The sequence below is a fragment of the Anabrus simplex genome, chromosome 1, assembly GCF_040414725.1.
Source record: "Anabrus simplex isolate iqAnaSimp1 chromosome 1, ASM4041472v1, whole genome shotgun sequence".
Taxonomy (NCBI): Eukaryota; Metazoa; Arthropoda; class Insecta; order Orthoptera; family Tettigoniidae; genus Anabrus; species Anabrus simplex.
This window is the reverse complement of record NC_090265.1, coordinates 866,226,169-866,253,016: the sequence shown is the minus strand read 5'-3', so window position 1 is coordinate 866,253,016 and position 26,848 is coordinate 866,226,169. Positions and strand designations below refer to the sequence as shown.

The window sequence follows — 26,848 nt, the reverse complement described above, 5'->3', positions numbered from 1 at the left end:
AACAAAGTCAGAATCTCTCTACAGAAAAGTTCACGCATTATCTCTGTTGCTTTGTGCTGCATAACGTCTCTAAGCATTTAAGAGACGATGACAATTTTGATAATGTTTATACCGAAGAAAACGATGATGATGATGATGATGATGATGATGATGATGATGATGATGGGGGTGAACAAGAATATGGTTATGGTGACATGAGAAGACATGGTGCACAGAGAAGAAATGAAATCGCTAATATTTTGTTTCAACAAGTTGCTGTAAATGAACTATGAAAGTAGTGAAGCACTGTGATCTGAAAATGACAACAAAATTTAACAGTTATGTGGCTCGTATTTTTAATTTAACTTATACTTTTACATCGTTATAAACTTATTTGTGATTCACTTATCTTGTACGCTACTGTATCATTTTGCCTCAGTTGAATACAAATACAAACACTTATCTCTCTGATTTCATGTTTCACACATCATTCAAACTGTAGGTCAAAGATGCAAGTTCATTTGTTTGGTTGCGGTACATATTAAACTTTTTGGGGAAAAAATTATTGTGTGTTACTTTCCAATTTGACCTCGTAATAAACAACAGGCAACATTTTGGCTTCAGTCCCCTTGAATGAACGGGAATTCTTTGCTTTCCCATTCACTGCAAGCTTCATTTTGTGCTTTCCAGAGGCACTTCCACAGCACAGGATTGTAACACATTATTTTGAAGATTTGTGTCCAGCAGCAGACTTTTCCTTTTGTGAAGGGAGAGTTTTTATAGGAAGACATTTCCACATTAGCCCTGACTCATTAGCATTATAAATTTGATCAGGAAGAAAATTTTCCTCTTCCATAAATTTCTTTAAGCTGCTGCAAAATGATGCAGATGCTTCTGTATTTGTACCAAAATGCCCTCCTTCCACCCTTAATTGATGGATACCATGTCGCTGTTTAAATCTAGTAAGCCACCCTGATGAAGCGTTAAAACCACCCTCTAAGCTTAGCGCTTTATGAAAAACTAGGTATCTCGGAGCACAATGCACCCGAAATTGGTATTCCTTATGCTCTCTTCTGGTTAAACCATTTCAGGAGCGCAGAACCAAGCTCCCGATAAGAAGTATTCATACTTTTCCGTTTCATAGGGCCAGAATCTTTACCGTAGTCCTTTGTGAAGGCTATGAGTTTTTGTTGATTGTTTTTTATGTATGGCACTGTTTGCACTTTTATTCCATAAACAATGGCTAATTTCCTTGCAGAGACTCCATTATATCATTTCTGAATGATATTTCATTTTTGTTCGATTGTTAGCACTACTCGTTTACGTTTTACAACAGACATTTTTCACACCACAACGTCCGTATCTTACTGTATGACAATTTGTTAACAGCTGCTCATTTAAGCAGATCCCTCAAAGGAATGCAGACAGCACTTGCCTTCCAGCAAGCTTGAAATAAGACTACTTACACCTCCTTATGGAACTTACGCTTCACTATTACAAAACAAGAAATGACAATGCAAGAAGTCGTCAACCTGTCACAAAGTACTGTGCTGAAAATAACTTACCCCCACCGTGACTATACTGCAAAGATATGTACTGAAAGTACTGGGACTACACTGTAAAAATAGGAATGAAAAATACTGTAAATTCAAAGGTATTCCATTTCAATTATTGTATTTTTAATAAAGCAAAAACTTGGACAGTTGATCCACAAACCGGATAATCCGCGTCCGGATAATCAAGAGTATACTGTAGAACTAATTTGCAGAACTTAAAGCCAGAAAAGATGCTCATTTTTCAATATATGCGATGAGAGACTGGAATGGTTAGAGGAGGATTTTCTGGTGAACTTTGAAAGAGTAAGAAAATCTAGTGATGTGATGGAATGACATTCTAGCAAAGAAACATTCCAAGCTATTTTTTGACATCTTCCACTGTCTTATGCATGAAGTATCTTCCCTCACCTGGATTCCATTTTGTCCTTACAAGGTCATTTAATAGTGGCCCAGTAGAACATTTCTTCAGCAAGCTGAGACGTATATATCGATGCAATGAGATGTTGGATTGTAGAACAGTGATATTCACTATGAATAGGATTTTGAAAACTGAGTTATTTTCAAGTGCATACAAGAGAACTCCAATCGTGAATCACTCCTTAAAAAAAAGACGTAGGGGCTAAAAGGAGGTCGAAACTTTGATTCCAGACAAGATCAGGTGTATACTAAACAAGCTTCACCAATCTCCTGATATGTAGATTAATTGTGTTTTCTCACAAAGAAAGTGTATTTCATTTTAATATTTGAAGATAACCATTTTCTGTTCAAGTAATTCCAGGTCTTGGATATCTAATGATAGAACTAGCAACATTGACATATATGGCAGGTTTGTTATGCTGCAAGTTCTGCTGTCATTGGCGGCAAAACAAAAATGTAGCTCCCGTTTAATGGACTCTCTTTACAATAGGGACATTTCTGATAAGTTGCACTTACCAACTGAAAAATTAGTGTGGATAATGAACATAATTTTAAAGTTTGTTGTTAAGCAAATTTGATAGGACATATGAGACTGTAACACAATGCATTCTTCAAGAAGTTGAATTGTGCCTTACCCTTAATTGCTTCATCTCCTGAAACAACAGCCAAATGAAAAGGTTAGGCTTACTCATTAAAAAAAAAAAAAAAAAAAAAAAACCACTATGCTCATCTTTCTAGAGAACATTGCTTCACAAATAACTGAATGGTTTGAACATGTTAAAATTCTCAACGCAAAGCTGGTGAGTAGGAAAATTGTGTGTGTATAAACTGCCTGCCAGCGCACCGACTGATGAACATCCTAGTAGTGCTGCGAGGTGAGCAGTGGAGAAACTGTACATTAGTTCATTGTACACACTCTGTCATAGAGGCAAAAGGTGATGGTCTGTTCAAGACAAGCTTTATTTTTCCTCCAATCACGAACCACAACCCTCGTCCACATCGTACTCTTTTCATAAACCACAAATATCAATTTTTGCTCCGTCTCTTCAATAGCGTGGAGCTTTTCCTTAGCCATGAATGACCTATAACGAGGACTCATACCCCCATCCTTAACACGTGCTACTACACTGACTGAGCAAATGTCATGGGATAGCAGAGCACTGATGCGCAGGTGTGTTGTCTGCGCACCACACGCCCCCTGTGCCAGCGGCAGTTGTATAGGAGACCTTGTGAGCAGTGGCTGTGCATGTGACAGGTGTAACATGGAACGTCGTTGTGAGCTGACAATGTTCGAACGGGGTATGGTGGTCGGAGCCCGACGAATGGGAAGTGCGATTTCGGAAGTGGTGCGGGAATTCGGCTTCACATGATCAACCGTGCCCAGGGTGTATCGTGAATGGTTGAATGTGGGTGTCACCGTCCACAACAGACAAACGACCGGCCGTCCAGCCACCCTCGATGACCGTGACCGGCGACATCTGAGACGGATTGTCAACAGAGAAAGACGGGCAACCATGCAACAAATCACGGCTCAATTCAACACAAGCCGTGCTAGACAAGTCTCCCAGTGGACAATCCGTAGGAACATGGGTTCTATAGGGTATGGGAGAAGCGCCGCACATGGGTGCCACTGTTAACCCAACGTCATCAGGCACGACGCGCATTTGTTGCCAGTCACCAGGGATGGACACTGGAACAATGGCGTAACGTGATATGATCGGACAAATCACGATTTCAACTGCACCATGCCGGCATGTGTATGGCGCAGACCACATGAAACGATGGATCCCACCTGCCTCGAAGGTGTGGTCCAGGGCGCTGATGTCTCTGTTATAGTCTGGGGTGCATTTTCCTGGTATGGAATGGGCCCCTAGTTGTTCTGGAAGAGACTTTGAATGGTACGCGGTATGTTGAGCTGCTCGGAGACTATCTCCACCCATTTTTGGCCTTCTGCTATGTTTCAAGATGATAACGCACCGCCACATCGCTCCCACGTCGCCCGGAATGGTTCCAGGAATATGCAGCGGAGGTCCAACGACTGCCATGGCCACACAGGAGCCCCGATATGAACCCTATCGAGCATATCTGGGATGTCCTGGAACACAGGCTCCGTGCCATGGATCCTGCACCCACGAACAGACCAGCATTGGCGGCCGCTCTGCAAACGATTTGGTGTCAGCTGCGTCCAGAGGACTACCAGGGACTTGTCGACTCACTTCCACTGCAGTTCGCAGGGCTAGAAGAGGCCCCACAGGCTATTAGGTGACTATCCCATGACATTTGCTAAGTCAGTGTACTTGAACTGACACAATAAAAATGGCGCGATATATATGCAACATGCTTCTTGCTGTGGCAGGAACAGAGTTGCCAACAAAGTGGACGGGAAAATACCAACCTCCAGATTCATGTACATCAGAAACAATAACCTTGATGCAAATAATAACCACACCCCAACATTTTGCCACCAAATTTTGAAAAAAGATATACAGGGATTATCTGCATATATACGGCACTTGTTTTTTAAGTAATTTTAGGAATGGAAGTCATGGCTTGATTTGTCACTCACTTGATTTGTTCCTTTCCATTGTGTTTACTTTTTTCTTTTATGTTTGTCCTTCATTCCTCATATTTTAACACCGGCCATCTCCCAAAAAAATTGAAATCCACTTTTTGTGCTGAATGTGTTCTCTGTCCACTTTTACACAAGGTAGCAAACTATTAACCGCAAGCTCGGCCTCCAACCTGCTTATTTACTTCATCAAGAATTGGAGTTAGTTGCAAACACGGCCATCCGCGTATGGTTATGAGTTGCAATACCGGCCATCTCCTCTAACGCTACAGGGCAGGGGAATCGCAGCAACTGTGTGGGAAAGAACAGCTTATTCATCGTGACTATTGTAGGTGTCACAGTTTTGTTGTAAGGAAAGTTGTGGTTTTTATCATAGAACTGTGTAGCTATTATAATTATATTGGGAAAAATGGACATTAAGGTTGATGAAGTGACACCTGAAAGAGCCAGAAAAAGGCAATGAAATAGCATCAGCACTTTATCATAAGCTAAATACTACTGATATGTCGAATGTTTCATTTTATAAGGTGTTTTGCTGATGGATGTGGGGGGCAGAACAAAAATTCTGTTATGATATCAATGCTCCCCCTTTGGTTTGTCACAAAAGCACTAAAACTGAGTTAATTTTCCCCGTGGGAGGACATTCATTTTTACCATCCGATAGAGTTTTCGGGCTCATTGAAAAACAAACAAAGAAAATACAAACTTTAATACAACCTGAGGAATTTCATAATCTTCTTTCTCAGTATGGCAAATTATTTCATCTATGACTTTGACTGGAAAACAGAATGTACTTCTATTTACAAGCCTATAGGGAAATGGCACTTCAAATTTTCTGCTGCAAAAAGGGTTAGTTTGACCAAATCAAAAGGAGGCAATTCAGTATTAAATCAAGGTGAACCCAACTACAGAATAGACGTTGGAACAAAATTAGACATTTGTAAGAAAGGCAAAAATATTTTGATGATGAATCCAAAAGTTATACATACTGGTAAAATAGTAAAGAATTTAAAGACAAAAGATGTTGAAACTCTATTGACTAAACATTTTGGGACTCAGTGGTAAAATGTTGAAGTGCTTAAGTTTTACAAAGAACTCATTGATAACAACAACCTTCCACAAAACAACCCAGAAGATGAGGGAGATGCATGTGAGCACAGTGTAGACATTGGCAGTAATGTTTAATTTAATGTTTAATGTTTTTAACGTTTAATTTTCGAAAATTTAATTCTGGTTCATTTTGTGTAAATATATTGGCTTTTTATACTGCATTGATTTTTTAAGTTAACTTTTAAATAAAGCATTTTTTTTGTACATTTTCATTCCCTCAGTTTCTTTAGTTTGGTGCAAACCCGGCCATCTCCAAATTTGAACTTTAAATATTTCAAATAATTATACAAATAAAACATTGGCATTCTGTAACATTCATTACAATGCTATTTATAAGTGATATAGAAAATACAAATAATTCTAAATCACTTTATTTATATTTTACACGTTTTTTTTTTTGGTCTCCTGAAAAATTTAACCATTTGGAGATGGCCGATTTTGCAAATAGACGACTCATTTATCTTTTCATCTCTTTTCTGGTACTCATCTGGTTTTCTTCTTATCCTACACTTACTACATCCAAACTGAAGATCTGTCAAGATGGTCCCCCACTGATGTTAAAGCCTACCTTCCTAATGAACCCAGAGAGCAGAAACAAGCTTGTTTAAAGGCTGACGACCTGTCATTTTATTTCTCCTAGTATGTGTTCTTATTCATATTCCTTTCTAAAACATGTTATGAACTCTGATTCTCCAATCTTTCAACATGAACTTCCAACTAGGCACTATTTTCATCCATGTCCAGGGTCTTTAGTCAAGCTTTGTTTCTTTCAGAATCTTCGAGTTCAGTATAAAGGTCTCAGAATTTGTTATACCACACAGATACTTCGCTACAATTTCAAAACGTCCTGACAGACCATAAACAGTCATTAAACAATACTGGATGGCACTCTGATTCCTTGTTCTTGCTTGCAAAGCTCTGGGAAATGAATGTACCTCTACCTTAAAATAATGTTTTACCATACTAACTATTTTATTTGACTGTTAACTTAGAGTGGTTCAAGGGGAGGATAATGGAGAACTAACAACATATTTCTTGAGATATAACTAGAGGCCCCTGTTTTTCGCATAGCGCAAAATGTTTGCGAATTTTTACAAATTTGGCTCAAAATTCAAAATAATTGAAGAAATTGTATGTAACCACACTTTGATCCAAGAAGCATAATGAAAGGCCTATTTCCCAAATGCAGGGTGACAGCTATGCAACTCAAGCCGCGCGGCCACTTGCTCAGTCTACGAAAACTTACAAACACAGAATATCCAGTTAGTTGTTCATGTAGAGCAGGTGACGATATTGATGTCATTGCCATTCTTCTCTTTTTATCCCCCCCCCATGAAATAAGAAAAATTAGCAATTTGTGAAAGCTGTAATGGAGGCTTAATGGATCCCAGTCAGGTCATTTTCAACATATTTTAATATAACGGCTGACAGGAGAACACGTGTGATTCCCATTAATATAGAACTCATGGAATCTTGGCGTTTTATAAATTGATGAGTAAATTATGTATTTAGGCTAGGTCCTACTTGTTAAAAAGGCAGGATTTTTTTCCCCGAACATCTCTACTTTGATATATGCAATATGTGTTTTCAGCAAAGCATATCTCTCATGCTTCTTCTACATATGTAAAAATTAAATACGATGTTTTACTACAAAATATGCTAACAACTATCTTTTGGTTTAGCTTTTATTGCTGGAAAGTGGAAATCAAATTCAGCAAAATTAACAAAATCAAACAAAAATAGCAAAAAAAATACACTGAAAAATATTTTTTAAATAACTAAATTAGGCAAAAATGTTTGCCAAACAGGTGCCTCTAGATATAACTAAATACAAATGAACTGGTTTAAGAAGGTACTGGTAATAAAATCTATTTACAATTATTTAATCATATCTAGCATGCGCATTAAGAAAATATTTACTCACCGAGAACTCATAAGTATCAGGCCTTTCCTCCTGGCTCATCTTGACTAGACTCAAAGTTTTGTCTGTAAGACATAGTAAGAAGGGGCCAAGAATATTACGACTGTTTCCTAGACCCTTCTTCTGTACTTGAACCTGCCATACATGTTCTGTAAAGTAAAAATATAACATTTTCTCAATCCCTAAAAGCAGATCAGTCAGAACAAAAACACTTTCTTATTCAGAACAATAATCAAGTAACTAAATATCATATACATGTTTCATTGACAGAGTAAATCTCTAGAAAGGGCTCATAATATTCCAGATTCATATTAAAAACTAATGATAACTCAAATTAATCATACAGTGTGTAACAATAAAAACATCAATGAAAATATTCAAAATCTACTGGCACAGTCCAGCGAGATACAGATCTTGCAGTTCATAGTAACCTCTTCACATCAGGCGGCAAAGCGCCCTTGTTAGACTGTGGACCAGGATAGCGAAGAACAGTTACCTCCCAATACAACAGGATACAGATGAAAATGCCGAAATAAGACTCAAGTCAAAGAAATCTGCCTGAAAGATGGCAAAGGAATTAGTTAATTCACATTTCAAGCCTAATGAAATATGGAAACACGAATGGTCTCAATCACACCCTCATGGCATTGTCAACATCAGGGATCCAACTACAAAGTTGCCTGGGTTCAACCTTCCTCGCTCCATCTGGACCACACACAACAGGATACGCTGTGGAGTAGGAATAAGTGCTTCTGCTCTGCATCAATGGGGCAGAAAAGACTCTCCAGTTTGTGAATGTGGTGCTGAAATGCAAACCATCCTGCACATTCTGAAGGACTGCACTCTGCGAGCTTTTGCTGGTTCCATCGATGACATTCACCGAGTGACCCCTAAGGCACTCTCTTGGCTGGAAGAGCTGGACATTCATCTATAAGAGACTGAAAGACCCCCACATTAACCTTTCTAATGTGGAGTTTGTATGTATATATATCATGTATATAAAGTCTCTTTTTTTTTTTGCCTGTTAAGAACTTGTACATAGTCAATTGTCAACTATAGCATCATACGCTAAATAAATAATAATCCTAGGTGTTTCTTGCACCAGATTTTCACCTATTCACACTGGTAAAAATTTGGATTGGAATCTTATATTAACCCTGAAGCAACAAGAACAGATTACATATTAAAAAGGATGCCTCCCTTCAAAGCAGACACCATACACTAAATAAATGAAGCTGATAATACTGCTTTTTAACCCCAAAAGTTAACATGAAACAGCACAATTAACTCTAAGATATCAATATTTTTTCATTTGCAATACAGGAACTTTACTGAAAGTTATAGGGTTAACACTTTCCTTACTGCTCATTTTAGTTGTGCTTGGTACAAGGATACTGGAGTTCTTTTGGCTATATTCAGATTTACAGTGAAAGATTTTTAAATTAGTCACTACCATGTGCATCTATTTATGTTAATGAATCATCTTTCCTCTTTCCAATTAGGTATTTTATCTTTAAATATAGCATGAAGAACCTTCTCAAAAGTGTACTTTTTGAAAATAAAGAAACTACTTCTTCTTCTTCTTTTTATGGCCTCATTGGACCACTTCAGTCAATCATTTTCTGGTAATCTCCGACAGATTTTCTTCCCAAATTGCCCAGTAGCTTTTCATTCGTTCTGATCTTTTCTGTCGTCTCTCACCTATAAATACCCTTTTCATTGTGTGTCGTTTATTTGTGGATTAAATCTTATTTTTATGTTTCTTCAGTTTCTTTAATTTTTTTTTTTCAAATTGTCCAGAGTTACTTGTAGTTCTTCCACTTCCTCTCTAAATTTCCTTAATCCATCCTACTTGTTGCTTCAGATTCTGGAGTTGTTCTGTATTTTTTCTTGGTAATCTGGTTTCTGGTGTCCCAATAATGTGACCAAAAAAGGAGATACTCTTCTTCCATATAGTATCTGTGATGGGTTCCGTATCGAAAGATAAGACTTTTTTTATTGCATGTAGACCATGTTAATTTTTGAGCTTTTATCATTTTATTAGTTCTTTCTTGCCATGCAGGTTTCTCATCCCAAGTTGTATGTTATAATTTCTCCTAGGTATTTAAAGTTTCACTGTTTCCTAGCTTTCAGTTTGAATAATCTTGTTTGGCATAGAATTTTCAGAAGCACTTGGTAAGCCACAGGCCAACATTACAACTCCATCTGCTCCCTTTTTGTACCCTACGACCAGTGTTCTTTTTCCAGCATCTGAATAGACCTTACACACTCTAGCTGACCTTTCACTCTTCTCTGCACTGGGTATCATGGATGGAAAGTACTTCGTTGTCACTCTTCTAGCAAAAGTTGTGGTAAAGTATTCTCTCATTCTGCTGCAGCACTACCGGCAAGAGAAACCGACAGTTCCATTATGAATTCTGCACATATCTGCATTCCATGTTAAATTACGAAGGCAGATCAAAAATAAACGGGAATTTGAATGTACCGCTGTTGTTAGCAATAATTTTGAGGCAGGGCTTTGCCAGGATGTTGGAGGGGGTGTCTGGAGAAGGGATTTGCACCATAAGTGAGCAAGAGGTAAACACGTCTGTTGCGCAATGCATCATTAACAAAAATTTCTTGCACAAGAGGCACCAAACCTTCTGAAATTTTGAGACAGCTCTGCGCACAGTTTGGGGAAGAAACACTTTTGCAGACTCAAGTGTATGAGTGGGCTAACAAATTTGTAGCAGGAAAAGAAACTGTGGAAAATGAACCTCACGAAAGGAGACCATGGACAAGCATCACTGCAGACAACATTGTTGCCATTCGTGACATTATTGGTGAAGGTCAGTGAATAGAAATTTTGCAAATTGTGTTAGCTGTAGGAATAAATTACAGAAGTGTTCAAACCATCATCCGAGCTGAACTCCATTTCAGAAAAATGTCTGCCAGGTGCATTCCTTGTCTCCTCAACCAGGAACACAAAACTTAACGCCAGGAAGTTTGTCAGAACATTAAACAGAGATTGGGAAGACAGGCCACAAAAGCCGTGTTGTTTGCAAATAATATAGTGATATGGGGTGATGATGAAATGGAAGTGCAAAAACAAGTAGATGTATGGAATCAAGAGATTTGGGAGGAAAGAGGTGGACAGATTCAGTGTGGGAGTGCATAGAGAAGAGGGGAGGAAAACCAGAAGATGTACTTAAAAAAGGAGCAGAATGGTGCAGAGACAGGAAGCGATAGAGGACCTTGATTCACAACCCGACTCGGGAAGCTAGAACCGGGAAATGATGATTATGATGATGAGGTGTTACATTGGATTCACATAATTACAAGGAAAATCATAAGAGTTAAAACAAAATTGGTGCAATGTTAAATCAGATTTTAGGAATCTGAGGTTGATAATTAGAGTGATATGAATTAAATGATTTAATTAATTCACTTGTTTGAGTTCAATAAGTGTAAACTGGTTAAATTGAGGATTACAATGTGGGTAGCCATAGATTAGAAAATTAATGGATTAATCATGTATTGTTTAAATGAGATAGGAATTTCTGATAATACAATTCACATTTAAATTAGCCTGGGATATTATAGGCTAACAACGTGGAAATTTATTTAACATCAAGAAACTTTCAGATGATATTGTAAAGGTTTAGAAAAGTATTGGAGCATAGGATTCGACTCATTAATTTGTATATTTTTGTAAATAAGCGAGAGGATCGATATGATTGATTTTTTAACTCATAATTTTGATAAATTATGGCAGAAGCATGGAAGTTCTGATTTCTATTCCATTTGAAATGTTTGTTAATAGATGACTAATAGGAGTTTTGTTCTACTTCCAGTCTTGTTTAATTTCCATCGTCATCAACAGGAAGACCTAAATATTTCTTTTCAAACATTATATTGTCATTTAAAGGAAAGTGAGTGAAAAGAAAATCCAGATAAATTTTGTAAATTTAAAAACCACAAGAAAACAGTAATTTTGATTACGTAAAATTTGATTTTGATATAATTGAATAAATATAGTCTTTTTAGTGTATTATGCGTGTTATTCCAACAACTTCCAAACCTTGCCACATTAATAAATGCCCTAATTTTTGGTGTTGCTGACACGAAAGACCCACCTCTGGATTCCTTGTGTTCACCGGCTATCTAACGGAGAAATTTGGGGGCAGTAAGAACTAACAAATGTACAGATATCACTCTCTCAGTATAATAATGGCTTGTGTGACCTCTGGAGAAGCTTGGTGCAGGTCTTTCAATTTGACGCCATATAGGCGACCTGCGCGTCTATGAGGAAGGGGCCCTACCTATGATGAATTCGAATGCTTAAGACAGCATACACATCCAGCCCCCGAGCCATTGGAAATAACCAATTAAGGTTAAAATCCCCGACCCGGCCGGGAATTGAACCAGGAACCCTCTGGACCAAAGACCAGCATGGAGCCATGGAGCCGAACACCCTCCCAGTGAAGTTCAATATTCTAAGGTATGTACTGTATATTTCTACTCTGATTGCTTCCAACATCTAATCGGGTGTATGAATGAATTCTGTTTTTAGCAGAAAATGTTGAGGATACCCTTTTATGTATCTTCCTTGGCATGTTTTTAATTCAATTGAGAAATAATATGTGTACCATTTCATTGCCCTGATTATGTCGAAATGAGGTGTTAAAATCGTCATCTTTGTCACGAATAGCGATAAAGTGTCAGAAATTATGAAGTAGAAAAATACGAATTATAAAGTACAGACGTATGGAATTCAATTGGCCGTGAATATCTTGTGAGAAAGTACAGACATATGGAGTTAAATAGGCCATGAACGAGAAGTAAAAATGTACAGACCACTGGAATCTAAATGGCCATGATTGAGATAAATGCAGTACTTTTTAATTGTTAAACCAGCGAGGTGAACAATCGAACACTTAATTGTGTAACAAGACGAAGTTGTACGAGAGAAATATACGCAAGGAAAATTAGCTTCTTTGGAAGGGAGATTTCTAAAATTATTGAGGAAACAAGTCGAGATACAAAAACATTTCGCTATAATCTTCGTATACGAAGCATGATTCCAAAGCGCAAGATCCGATAGGACAAAGAAAAGAATAGCTGACTGTAGAATAGGACTGAATTGAAGATTATTGAGGATTAAGTAGAGCAGACATTGAAAATTGTTAATTTGAAGTATTTACTCATAAAATAAGGAGACATTTAAAACACCTTTTATATAGTTCAATCTGAAAATATTGACATTTGTGGCATCACAATCTACCTTGTCCAGCATAAATACAATTCAAGAAAATTCATAATTAAAGATATTTTTGAATATGTTTCTGATGCATGTATTCGAGAACATCATAATGGCGAACTAAGCTGAGGATGGGATTGGCATCTGATGGAAACCAATTGGCTATTCCTGTAAACCCGAGACTCGAGGCGACAACCCGGACATGACGCAGCCATAACCCGGAGATGGATGTCATTTAGAAGAACGAAGTAACACCCGTCCCAGTCCATAAAAGCAGGCAGAATAAGCTAAGTTCCATGATCTTTGTTATAAATTTAATCATATCTATTCTAGTTTGTAGTTAGTTAATGTCTGTGTTATTATAAAAGGAAGGTCGATATATATCTTCAAGAGATAATTCCAATGTGCAGTTTTATCGTGAATGAACTCATAGTGTTGTTTTTAATGATGGATTTAGGTAGTCGTCCATAATACATAATAACACTCATATATAGGGAAAATAGTGTTTCGCCAATTAAGAGCTTTGATAATTTTTCGACTTATTTCCAAAGAATTATACCATGCATAAAGTGATATGATATAATATAATTGAAACCTGAAATGGAAACAGATGGAATTGTAGGTTATTGAGATCGTATTCGTCACCAACCTATTACCAGACGTAAGTAAATACAGACTTGATACGTTCATTCTTTGAAAAGAGAAGTACATCATTTATGTGAATGGTAGTTAGTCACCCATAAAACGTTATTTTTGTTAAGATACGAAGTTTTATGAATTGTGCGTTGCTTAGAAAGGATTAAATGATTTATTATTATTTATTTATCGTATGGCATATATACATATATACAGAAACAAGAAAGCAAGTACATTATATTTTTATGTCTAAAGATGTTATCCATTCTAGAGCCTCTGTATTGGCCTCTATATTGGCCTCTATAAAATCAAACCAATCTCCAGGGTAGGCTCTTCTGCTACACTCCTTTACAATGTGTTCGATGGTTTGAAAAGGAGCACCACAGTCACACTCGGGGGATTGTATCTTTCGCCATTTATACAGGGACGCAGCACAGACACCATGACCACATCGAATCCTATTAAGGATGGTCCAAGTTCTTCTTGGGAGATCAGACCTCGAATTAGGTGGGAAGAAAGGCCAGAGATGTTCACCTGTTTCTGAGATCCGATCTTCCTTCCATTGGGCATAGGGGTTGAAATTGTCTTCTGTGAGCTTCTGAGCGAACTTAACTGGCGGATGTCTAGATTTCAACCGGTTCCTCTGAAGGTCAGGAATATTGGAGTGGATGGGCAAGTCAGGGTTTCCATTTATCTTGGAGTATTCTCTCAACAGGGCTTGTGCTCTACAGAATGAAGGAGGCATGATGTTGCTCAAGACAGGAAGCCAATGGGTAGGAGTTGATCTTATTACACCTGAAATAATCCTCACTGTGTTGTTGAGTTGAGTGCCCACAAGTTTCACATGGCAGCTGTTGGAGAAATCGAATACGACGGAAGCATAGCGTATCGAAGAGGAAGTGCGACATCTTCACGCGTTACCGTGGACCGCCGGACAGATGGCACTGCCATTCACAGTGATGACTGAGCGCGAGGATAACAGAGGCATTACCGGGACTACTACTTCAAAATGTACTAAGAAACTCAAGCATGCAACTTACGTTTGAAAATGATTTCATCTGCTGGACACTTTGGAATATTACCTAGATGATTTCGCTGCCTTCGAAGTAATCAAACTCCCTTCTTATCTCCTTCGTGCGGAAGAAGAATCAACATTTCAAGTAGTGAAATGCGAGTTTTGGTAGCAAACACAGCACATGATCTTCACAGCACCCCAACTGCGATGACTGCACTTTAATAACATCTAATTTATCCAAGCACTCGAAGAAAGTATCACCCCATAAACTATCCATACATAATAGCTTTTCCGCAACATTTTTCACTAGCAACAACACGTTATAAACATTTTCCGATGCATACGTGAGATATGTGGCGCTTTGCGTGATCCGTAATCTTTAATTAGTGTTAGGGAAGCAGGCACATTATCAGTCGGTTTGCCGAAAAGGAAAGGACGACACAAATCACACGGAATCACTTTTGAAATATTCTGCACTATGTATCCGGCTAAATTATACACTAAGTACTCTTTGCTACAATTCCGCCCACTTAACGCAGGTAAACTGTTTTCCCAGTCTGGTATTTGAATGTCATTTTCGATGTTCACAATTTTTTCCCTGATTTCATCTACAGCTTGTGTCTTCACTGCACGATTTTTACTTTCAATTTCTCTTGCAAGAATACGCATTTGATTAACAAGAGACGTCAATGGGGATTCAGCGCTGTACTCACAGTTTCCACCAGACGATAAGGCAAGTTTAGTCGGTACGTAAATAGAACGCAACGTGTGTAAATGTAGAAAGTTTATAGTGGATGGATAATCATCGCAACTTAGTGATCACAGGATACCGGCATGACGTTCTAGGGGATTTTGATTAAATTTTCCCATCAAAACTTAGCTATAATTGTTTTCCCACAAATATTCAGACACTTCCAAGGTACTTTCCAGGTAACTATTAAAGACTCCAGCGTCCTTTGTGAAGCGAATGAATTTTGAGTATCTCCGAGACCATTCTACCATTTAATTAAAGTTTCATGTAACCATGATCCTTCATACAGTGCTTTAGCGGGAATAGCCGAATTTAATGTGTCGATCAGACAGTTTAAATTGCTTGTAAAAATTTCCAATTGTTTACCGTCTTCTAAACCCTGTGTTTTAATACCCCGATAGAATGCTATACCATTAGCGACTGCCCTACTGAACAGATGAAATGCCAGTCTTACATTCATTCGCTGAAACGAATTAAGATCCAAGTGGGCAGAGGTCAGTTTGTAGCAAACTTTCAATCCGTAAAATTTAGAAGATGAGTCACATTCGTAAACTTTCCTGTAGAATGAATAATCAACAATATTGCCATTATAATTAACCTGTTCTTTGTCATGAAGATGATTTCTTACAAATTTAAATATATGTGGCACGTCTGAAAATGCCCATAATTTTCTGTTGGAGTCAGCTGGATTGGAAATATACCACTTCAGATTCTTTATGTCACCAGATATTCCTAAGCATTTCCACAACTTTGTATTCAACTGGCTACCATCCGATGTGAAACCAATGATTCGGACACCTACTTGCTCTAATTACATCACCAGGGGTAGCGTTCTGGCTAGCATATATCGCTATGGGTTGTATCCAGTTACATAGAAAAGGAACAAACATAAAATCTAGAGCATGATTTGCCAAGTGACCCTTGCTTTTATCTTCAGTAAATTTCCCCAAATGAACAAAACCATTCACTTGCAACGATTCCGAGTTAAAGCGAATTTCTTCTCATAACTTTCCCTCTTCAAATATCAACATCCCTAAGCGTTCATGCTCCTCCTTTCCATTAGGAAAATCTGCTATTGCAGCGGTAGCATGCTCATTTATGCCGTACGAACATTTTAGGCCCTTCACCAAATTTCTCAAGTGGGATTCAAAAGGCAAAGGCAGCAAGTCATGATTTAAACAGTGCCGATAACCCTTGGGAGACTTTATTTTGAAAGAAGTGCATCAAGAAATTCATCACTATATCACACTCCTTTTTTACTTTCAGCTTGACATTTCTTTAACATTGTATCGACTGTAATTTTCTGTTTTTTTTTCTGAGAGAACCAAATTGTTTTGACTGAGTGAAATTTATCTTTGATTTTATATTAGAAATGTCTTTTTCAAGCAAAATATATCTTAACTTTAGCGACATTGAGTTGATTCTGCGTTCTAATGAAATTATCTTTCTGATTCTTCAATCTCCTCTTTAACAGCGCAATTATTTTCCTAGCATCTGCGACATTGGAGCTACCTTTAACTGCTGAGCATACAGGTTGATCACTATCATTGAAATTTACGATCTGTTCAGGGCTTTTATTAGAGAAATCTCTTTGTGTGGATTGCCTATTCGTGTGGGAGTTGCGTTTCTTAACTGCCTTAGAAATATACTTGAGTAGATTAGGAAATATGTGAGAAAATGCTTCTGGTTTTAATTTCCAGCGCTGTCTTGGTATCTCTACTCTTTCACCATTTACCGTAAACGAGTCTACTTTTACTAGAAACTCATCGCAAAAATGGATGTCACACACGAAACAGTTATGAGTTAATTTTCGGTCTTTTCTATGGATAGACTTCTCCCATTTCAGTAAAACACCACTCTCTTTACGAGGCCTAAAGAAATGCCTACCTGAAGACGATCGGTCATATTCAGATCTGCAGCCGGGTACAAAACACGAGGGTATGATGTGGTAGTTTCCTCTCGCACTGATATACGTTGCATTATAGCACAATAGCGACAAAGGCCGAGGTATTTAAAACATAACACTTCTCACACCACTGAAACGTGAATACACTAATAATGCAAACTGTCGAAACATATCTGACAGCGAAAATAATGAGCAATAACAATTACTACAACTGAAGGCGAATATAACGCGGGATAATGGCCAAGGGTCTCTGTTGACATCACAATTGCCTGTGCTGCCACCAAGCGGGTGTCCCACCAACCTCGAGCTCTCTTACGGGCGCACGGAGGAGATGTCGCACTTCCTCTTTGATACGCTATGACAGAAGTATAAGGTAAGAGATGTGAATATTGTGAATGATGTACATTTGTTGGTATATTTGCGGTGGAATTATGGTAAATACGACGTGGTATGAGGAAAGGCTTTTACTTGAGGTTAATTGATGTTAATTTATGCGACGCAATTCTAATTCAAGGTTATATTTCCCATGATAGTGATGTGTTATATGGGTTGACGTAATAGATATATATGTTGATGATGTTTAATGAATGAATTTACAGGGTAATAACTGTGTACGATCATCAAATGAATATTCCCAAATAACCTATATTATAGTATAATGATGGTATTTTCAAGGAAAATTTCTCATGTTACTTAGTATTTTAACTGATATGAGTCGAAACAACAGAATATTGGTGATAATGTCTTCATAACCTTATATAACTGCCATTAACGAGTTAAGAAATGTCATCTACGGTATCCCTTGAATTTTCGCGACCATATGATAGAATTTTAGAAATGTTACGACTTTGATATTTAGCCTATTGACAAAAGTGATGAGGCTAGGTTAGAGAATTCTTACATATTTCCCAGAGAATATTTGAATATATCCAATTACGATTAATATATATTATTTTTTGTTTTATTCATTGATATATTGTCATGTGTAGCCATTGCAAGCTACGGGTATGGAACATTACTTATTCTGCGTACGTTACTGATGAAGCTAGAAGTGAAGAGCACAAAAAAAAAAAGAAAAATGATCTGATGTTTAAATAGAAAAGAAGCATTTCAGACATTAAGCATTTCTGACATTGAGCATATTTGATATTCATTACATCTGATACTTATCATGATGACTTTATTTTTCTTTTAACATATTCAATACTTACTTTTAACTTGTTAATAATTAAATTTCAAGACAAACAAAATAATTTCTTTTTATCTTTCTGAATGAGATTCCAATGAATACAAAGAAATAATTCAGATTATATTATCCCAAGTACTGTAATCAGTTGATTATGAATAAAGTTAGTACTTAAGAATTTAACCTATTATTATTGTTATTTATAGAATAGAAGATTAATTTTAAGACGATTTCTTGGGGGATGATGAATGATTGATCTTGAAAGTTGTTTATAATTTGAGTTAATGATCCGATGGACATGCAGGCATACTAAAGAATAAGAAGCGTGTTTTTCAGTCGAATTCACGTAAAATATATAATTTTTTTTGTATAATTTTTATCCCTGAGTTGTACAGCGCAGCTAGCTGGAGATTTAAGTGAACGCTGGCGTGTAGCTAATATAGAGAAAAGAATATATGCCCATTCGCCAGAAATGAATTATTTGCTCACCCGATAACTAGACCGGTGCAAGAAGAATTATCGCCCACACATTAGGCTAGATTGATGAGAAAGACACTCCGATCAAGAACACGTCAGCTCATTAAAAATTGGTTCTCAACTTTGGGGCAGAGAAAAAAAAAAAATGCTGCGAGACTAGGCGTTTGGTGCATTTAAAAATTGGTCGCCCAATGTGGCGCAAGAAAAATATTCCCTCAACTCGGCTCATATGGTAATAACTAGTGCCTGGATTTCCATGCAAACGCATTATTTTAAATAAGCTGGTTACACTCCTCAAACTTTGCAAATATTCGTTTTAAGACTTAATGATTCCAAATAACCGTTCTTTTCCCCTGCATGTTTGCATGTTTTAGCCTTTTTAGGAGAAAATTCATGCATAATGCATATTTTGAAGATTTTTGTTTTAGTAGTAAATATCTGGACATTTATATTGTGTTACAGACCTTCAAAATAATCACCCAAGGTTTCCACTGTGCGTGACACCACTCTCCGAAATGCTGTTACGATGTCCTCTTTGTTAACAAACCGTTGTCCACGTAATGGCTTCTTGACTTCGGGGATCAGATCATAGTCGCACACTTAATGCTTCCCTCAGCTCTGCATGGCACTGGTGTGCATTTCTGCCACGGAGAACGGCTATTTTAATATACGTTAGTTGCTCCTGTTTGTTGACTTACATTTTGTGATGCTCTCACTCACACTGAACTTAGGGGCATGCTTAGACCCACACTATTGTTTACATACACCATCTAGTGGCATCATACGCAAGTACATACCGTACGTTTCCAAATGCATATCTTAGATTTTCCATATTGTCTCCTGTTCGCGAGAAAAAAAATGGTTGCCATGACTTATGACTCGACCTCCGTATAATATTAACTTGCATGATAGTGCCCTTTATGAATGTTGGTTTGTAGAACGTGAGTCAGTTTTTCCCCGTTGTACAGTACGTCTGTTACTGAGAGACGGATAGAATGTATTCCTGGCTTCGTATCTGGCAACCAAAATTAGAACTTAAGGTAGAGATCCTATAAACCAACTAACCAAGCACTTTCATATCTTTTGCTTGAATAAACATTGACGTAAGCCGGAAGGTCCCACGTTGATCTCTGTAATTCTGAGGAATAAGGTATCTCAGTTACAGATTGCTATAAATTGAACTGTAAATTGTGCATTACTAAATGACTGTTCATTTTTTCTTCTATGTCAGACGAACAAATCGAAACTTGTATCACACTTCTGTGACGCTGCGTTACTGAGATAGCAGCTTACAAACATTGGTGAACTTGTCCTCGGACACTCCCGGCACTAAAAGCCATACAAACATTGGTTTTGCACTGAATCTTCCATTGTTACCCTGCAATTTCCTACCCAGACCTCTCACTCATCACACGTCTTAGTTATCGAAGCAGGCAATCGTTACCCGTTAGTGAAGACATAATCACCTGTAATCACCGCACAGAGAAGTAACAGCGGCAGCTAGAGATAAGCTGAACAAAATGATCCGTTCAATTCTTGATTTTGAATTAGTCAAGATTATAAAAGATGCATTGTGGTGAAAATGCAAAAGACGTACAATTTGACCTCACTTTGTCCCAAATGTTTTCATTTAAGTACGCATCTGTCGCTTCTTATGACGTAGAAAGACCATTTTCTGTGCTTAAGAATGTGCTGACATAACTGGAGAAGTTTAAATCAAGACAATTTGGAGAAATTAGTTTTTGTACAAGGTTTGAAAAGGAACTGAATTTGATAGTGCATATCTTCCAGTTATTGAACAATTTTTGCCATATGATAGTGCATGAATGCATGCATATTTTGAGATTTGATAGCGCATGGAAATCCAGGCTCTAGTAATAACAAGATTTTAAGAAAATGAACCCGAGCTTGTGCATACTATGATTTTGCTTAGTAAATGCTTAGCAGTAAAAGCAATTGCTAAGGTTTATGCATATGATTCGTAGGGATCACTACTCATCTTAGGAATTGCTAAGCTCCTTAGACTCTGCTACGAGTAAAAACAATTGGTAAGGAACTTTATGCATACAAATCATAGCACTTACTACAAATTCTTAGTAAAAGCAATTACTACCTTTTTAATGCACACCACCCATTAAAACACACACAGAGTACAGGGCAACACTCACCGAATATTGGCTTGGGTGGTTCCCCATCGGGTACATCTTCACCATGTTGCAGTGAGAGAAGTGCTGTAAGCCACTCTTCCAGTTCATCTTCTGAATCCAATACCACACAGAAGCAGTCATCTTTTGTGTATAGAGCAATAGCAAATTTGTGTTTCAAGTCGAGTCGTCTGTTGATGTTGAAACATGTCTTTAAAGCAATAGCCCTGCCAAAACAAATTTTTATATAAATTAACCACAAGACAAATCGAAGGAATCATAAACTAGCAATATATACTAATAATTTAACAGAACCTAAGATCTACAAACCCTTCAGGACATTTTAAAAAGTATGTAAAACTCAAGATGAGGAACTATGAAAGGGGATAAAGGAAATAAATAAGCACAGAGGACAGGTCGTCGTGTGTTCCTCCTTTGAGTCTCTTCCTATTCTTTGTAGCTCTTTGTAATGTAATTTCAATGTAGCAGCAACTAATAATGTATATCTTATCTGTCATATCATGTATTTCAGAGACATATGGCTTCCATGATTCTGAGGCATTCGTATATGTATGAGGACAAGTAAACTGAAAACTTTAAAGAGCAATTAAAATTTGAAATGTCACATCATGGTTCTGTCTGTTGGCACTGTGGGGTCTGGTGGATATTGAACAAGGATGAAGCAGTACAAAAGTAGCTGCGCAAACAACCACAGGATTTCTTTTCTACAGGAATCCGTGCGTGAACATCCTATAAGTGACAGCACTATGCAGAAAAGCAAACACAATCAAAGTACCGATGTATAAATGGCTGCCCCACTTCAGACATGCATGAAAGAAGAATGGCAGTCTGCCTCTTGCCAGAGTGTGTAGCCAGGAGATCAAAATGATTGTATGGCTGTCTAGTGCTGATGTTCAGTTCATTATTGAATATTTGAATTCAAGTACCGTATTTCTCCAAATCCATGACGATGTTTGTTCACAGATTTTCATGTTAAAAAAAAAAAAATTAAAAAAAAAAAATCGAGGGTCGTCTTGGATTTGTGACCTAATGAAAATGAACACCCAGTGGCAGCTACTGCCTAAGACCATGGCGCCATGCTGCTTCCCTTCTCTACCGCGTGCACACGAAACTCACTGAACTTCAACATGTGCATCTCTATTATACATTGCTAGCTGCTGAAACTGGCCAAGTTTAGCAACCAAGATGTGTGTCTAGCAGCATCCAGTTCATACCTGGCGCTTAGTGGAAGTAACATCTTTGTAGGGAGCAGAAATATTTTCGTGATGGATCGTCATATTTTAGAGACACATGGAACAGATATTAACAGCAAATTTTCAACGGGTCCTCGTCGATACTATGGCATTATACCAATTTTAAGTTAATGGTTATTAAATACGCAGAAATAAGGAATAATTGTGCAACTGCAAGAAGATGCAGTGTAACTGAAGCCAATGTTCAGCATTAGCATAAAGACAAGGATCGTTTATAAAAATGCATACTCTACAAGAAAGGCACTCGGTGGCCTGCAACAGGAACTCTTTAAAAGAAGCTGAAGATGGAAATAAGTTATGTACATGAAATATGGAAGGACAGAATGGCCATAACATGAGATGCAATATGAATGTGACCTCAAGTGGTGCAACAAAGAAGAATTCCCAGAACTTTCAAAGGCAGCAATGGAACCATCCACAAGAATGGTATGTCGTAATGGACTAGTGTTGCAGGGTCACACAACCCTCGCACAGCACCTACCATATGCATATGATGAAAATCTCGTTGAATTCCAACAATATGTGTGCGTGCATATGAAAAGGGATCACATGTCGGGTATTGAGATAAAGGTACGGTCGTGTTCCATAATATGTAACTAATATCATATACTGTAATTGAATTGAATGCCTTCGAAAGAAATTAAGGCCTTAAATTAGCATGTAATGTTACAACATAAGATTTCATAACTTTTCAGTAGAACTGTTTAAAAATTTGGTTACTTTGTGACACAAATAACTACTAAAGTATTTGGAAGTTAGGCTGGCGTTTACATTTTCATGTTCACCAGTATTTCGACATAAACATTTTTTTTAAACAATAATTACCAACAGATATTATTTACGGTCTAATTTTTTCGTGGAGAGCTATCTATCGATGCTAAGTGTCTGAGGTTTTATGACTTGCAGAAGGTCACTGAAGAGAACTAATTGCAACACTAATGCACTTTACAAAAATTATCACATACCTTAATATCGTTAATCACAGCCAATATAAGACAGGGATATCAGTTATTCATGCTGAAGTCTGCATTTTGGGCACATTATATGCCCTTTCACCATTTGGTCCCAATGTCCTACCTCTCCACAGTAGCTGCAGGTGGGTCAAGACCTCTTCTTTAGGGAGAATTTTCTTGGAGTTGGTGGTTTTCTCTTCTGAGCCACTTGTTTTATAGACGGCTTCGTAAGATTTTCACTTGAGGTGGCGGCGGCGTTGGAGCAGGGAAAGATTTTACAGCAGGACACAGTACATCTTTCATATCTTCTGATATGAAGGGTCTAATTTTTTCATGGAGATACATCTGTCTATCGATGCTAAGTCCTTGAGGTTTGATGACTTGCAAAAGGTCACTGAAGTCAGGCAGTGGATCTTCTGAAAGGATGGTGTAGGGTACTTTGTTAGAAACTATGGATTTCTTTGTCAACACTACACCAGGGTGCTCTTTCATATACACAAAGTGATGTATCTGGGCTATTTGTGGAATGTTTTTCATTCCTGCACGGAACTTGTTTTGCCAGTCATAAATAGGAATTGTAACATTTCAGGATTCTGTGCCAACAGCGACAGGAATAATAGAGCTAGAAACCTGACAACTTTTACAGGCGACATTAATTACATCTTCAATAACTTCACTTTTATTGTTCCGGAATGCTCCCTTGAAACAACCAAAATACAAATCAGGTTGAAATTTCGTTTGTTCCACATACAAAAATGAAATTTTACAACTGCTGTTCTTTCCTGTCATAACTCTCCATATGATGTATCTCATTAAGAAGTTGTTTTTATTTTACATTATGATAATTATTTGGGGATATTAGGTCGTGTAATAATAAATAAATACCAGCTGACACGTTTCAATCCTGCGACCAGGATCGTCTTCAGAGCAACAACAAAGCAAAGTGGCTACGGTCACTCCATAGTAACCAGACTCAAGATAGAGAGACCCTGTTAGAAATGTAGTTCATTCCAGGGCCTCCAGAGTCATGGAGAAAGATGTTGACGAGTTAACTATGGAGGGTAGCCATGATCTACTCAGTATATAGCCGTCACCTTTGTTGAAATTATTCGGGCGTTTAGCAATTTCTATCGCCTCACGAATGATTCTGGGAATAAAATGTTTCTCTTTACAAATGACAGAAGTTGCATCAAAAATTATTTGATGGTCATTATGTATGGCATGTTTTGCCACAGCAGACTTCTCTGGCTGGCAAAGACATAAGTGCCTGCGATGTTCTTTAACCCTTGTTGCTACTTTCCTACATGTTTGGCCTACATAAACCGATCCACAGGAGCAAGGTATCATATATATTCCAGCACAGTTTAAACCAATAGGATCTTTGACAGATCGCAAACAATTGCCTATGGTGATATTAGGCTTAAAAATGGTCTTGATATTGTGCTTTCTGAGAATATTGCCAATCCTATCCGTGACAGATTGCACGTATGGCAAGAAGGCCAGACTCAAAGGACGAGAATCACGTGACAATCTGTCTTTTGGCTTAGGATGTAGCACTTCGTCAATCTGTTTCCTTGAATAGCCATTGCTTAGAAATGTTTTGGTTAGGAACTCAAGTTCACCGTTTAATTTATCCTCCTCACAAACCTCCCTTGCTCGGCTGATAAGAGTGTTAAGCACAGCACGCTTTTGGCAAGGATGGTGATGAGAGGACCCATAAAGGTATCTATTAGTATGGGTAGGTTTATGGTAAACCAAATGACTTAAAGTTCCATCTGATTTCTTAGAAACCAACACAGTTATCAGCATGGAATTCTAAATGCACCTCAGCTACTGAAATATACTCCCAGAAGTGATGTACAAGAGGTAAGACAGTATTTGCTCCTTTACCTGCAATACAAGCTTCTGGAATAATGTACAAAACAAATTTGTTCAGTGGTTCACACGCTACACCAGAGGCGCCCACTTTGTAGCCTGTAAGAAAGAAAATGGGTCCAACTTGAGGATCGTATGGTGAGTGCACCTGTTGGGCAAAATCAAAACTATAATGCATTGTGCTTTTGCATGTGTTACAGCTATGTGGCCCAAGAGACAAAGGATTTTCTAGTTGTTTAATTCCTTGTCTACAACTGTCTATGGTGTTTTTATAAGCAGTCCGCTCTGCTTGGACGTGATTAACATATTGTATAGCCTTCTCCAACAGATTTCTTCTTTCCTCCTCATCCGTAATTGACAGTTCCCCTATTACAGTTTGATTGCTTCTACAAGTCATACAAAGATCAGTCTTGGATTTCTGAATTACTATGTTACTGCAAAATGTACGCCAGAAGGAATACCAAGACGAGAGTGATATAGGAATTCTCTCTATTATTTACAACTGCCAGAGTATAATGTATCAACGTACTTCTTAGACATGCTGGTTGGGAGAAGCATGAGATCACTTCTTCGTTTTGTAGGGATCCGGCCTGGCATGACAAGTGCATTTTGTTCACTGAAATTATGCATAAAGTTCACTGCATGTTTACGATCATCAAAAGGAATAGATTTTATCTGAGAAGTCTTTAACACATTTCGGTGAACTTTAGGCTGCACCCCTTTTTTCTTGAACTGTTCCTTTTTTTAGCCTCTTAAGAGCCACAAGCGAATACAAATTGAAAAAATGACTGACACACCTCCTGGTGAAGCTTTCGGGAAAAAGACCAGTACAATTTCTTGTACAGCCACAACCCTTATTTATAAACTCTTTAACCTCTTCTGTATATTCTGAGGCTGTTTGAACTTTGGGAACATCATGTAGAACACTTTCGACCGCATCAACAGCGTCCTCCTGCAACTCGTTTGTTGTGGAAATTTCAAAAGGTTCATTTTCCTGAAAATCACTATCCTCACCAGAATTTTCACTTTCAAACTCGAGGGGTGCACTGAAGTAATCCAAAATAACATTCGATAGTTCCGGCGGCAAGTCACTGTCTGTATATTGTTTTAAAGCTTTCACAATAATATCTGCTGCATCACTAGGCCCCGACATAGTGAGAATTATTATTCCTTATTTTGGAATCTAGTCTATTTTAAGACGTTTTAAACTTAAATACACAACTATATGAATAATAAGGAGAACACCACACTTATCCACAGTATAAAATACACTGAAAGACTGGATCGGTATCGGAAATGTTTGGAGCAGAGGGGATGTTTATGAAACCTCTTTATTAAGAAGTGCCCAGCTAGTGTTTATTCATCATAAGATATCTGAGTCATCTTACCTTACGCACGAGAAGCTATAAGCGTGAGCGAGTAAGTGTGTGGGCCGTCGCTTATGATGCGAAAAGTGGTCCCTTTTCTTAGTATTAAATAAACCTCATATTTCAGCAGTGATAATTGTCAGGGGGCTTTTAAATTCACGCAGTGAGTAGATGACAGTCTAAGCAATACATAGGTATCAAAAATGAAAATTTGACATTTTACTCCCTTCAGTGGTTTTTTTTTACAATTATTTTGTGAACTGCTGACCAAAAAGGGGTACCTATTCTTGTGCACGCACACACATGTAGTAAAGTTGCGAAAGCAACATTCCTATTTGACTGGACAGATTGGCAACGCTGACAAGATATCAGTTTATTTTGATACACCTTTTAACACTTTGGTGGAAGACAAAGGGGCAAAAAGTGTGTTGGTACATATGACAGAGGAAATTAAAAACCACGTATCACAGTGA

The 26,848-nt window shown here is 37.7% G+C and overlaps 1 protein-coding gene across 2 annotated transcripts in view; it reads right to left on the bottom strand.

The window, feature by feature from the left end:
* chico (insulin receptor substrate 1 chico) overlaps positions 1–26,848 on the bottom strand; it is a 454,841-nt gene that overhangs the window by 338,528 nt on the left and 89,465 nt on the right. For both annotated transcript variants that reach the window (XM_067136485.2, XM_067136486.2), the window contains exons 4-5: positions 20,931–21,133; positions 7,556–7,701 (exon numbers count right to left, since the gene is read on the bottom strand). In XM_067136485.2, the coding sequence (XP_066992586.2) occupies positions 7,556–7,701; positions 20,931–21,133 (349 nt within the window). The remainder of the gene's footprint in view (positions 1–7,555; positions 7,702–20,930; positions 21,134–26,848) is intronic.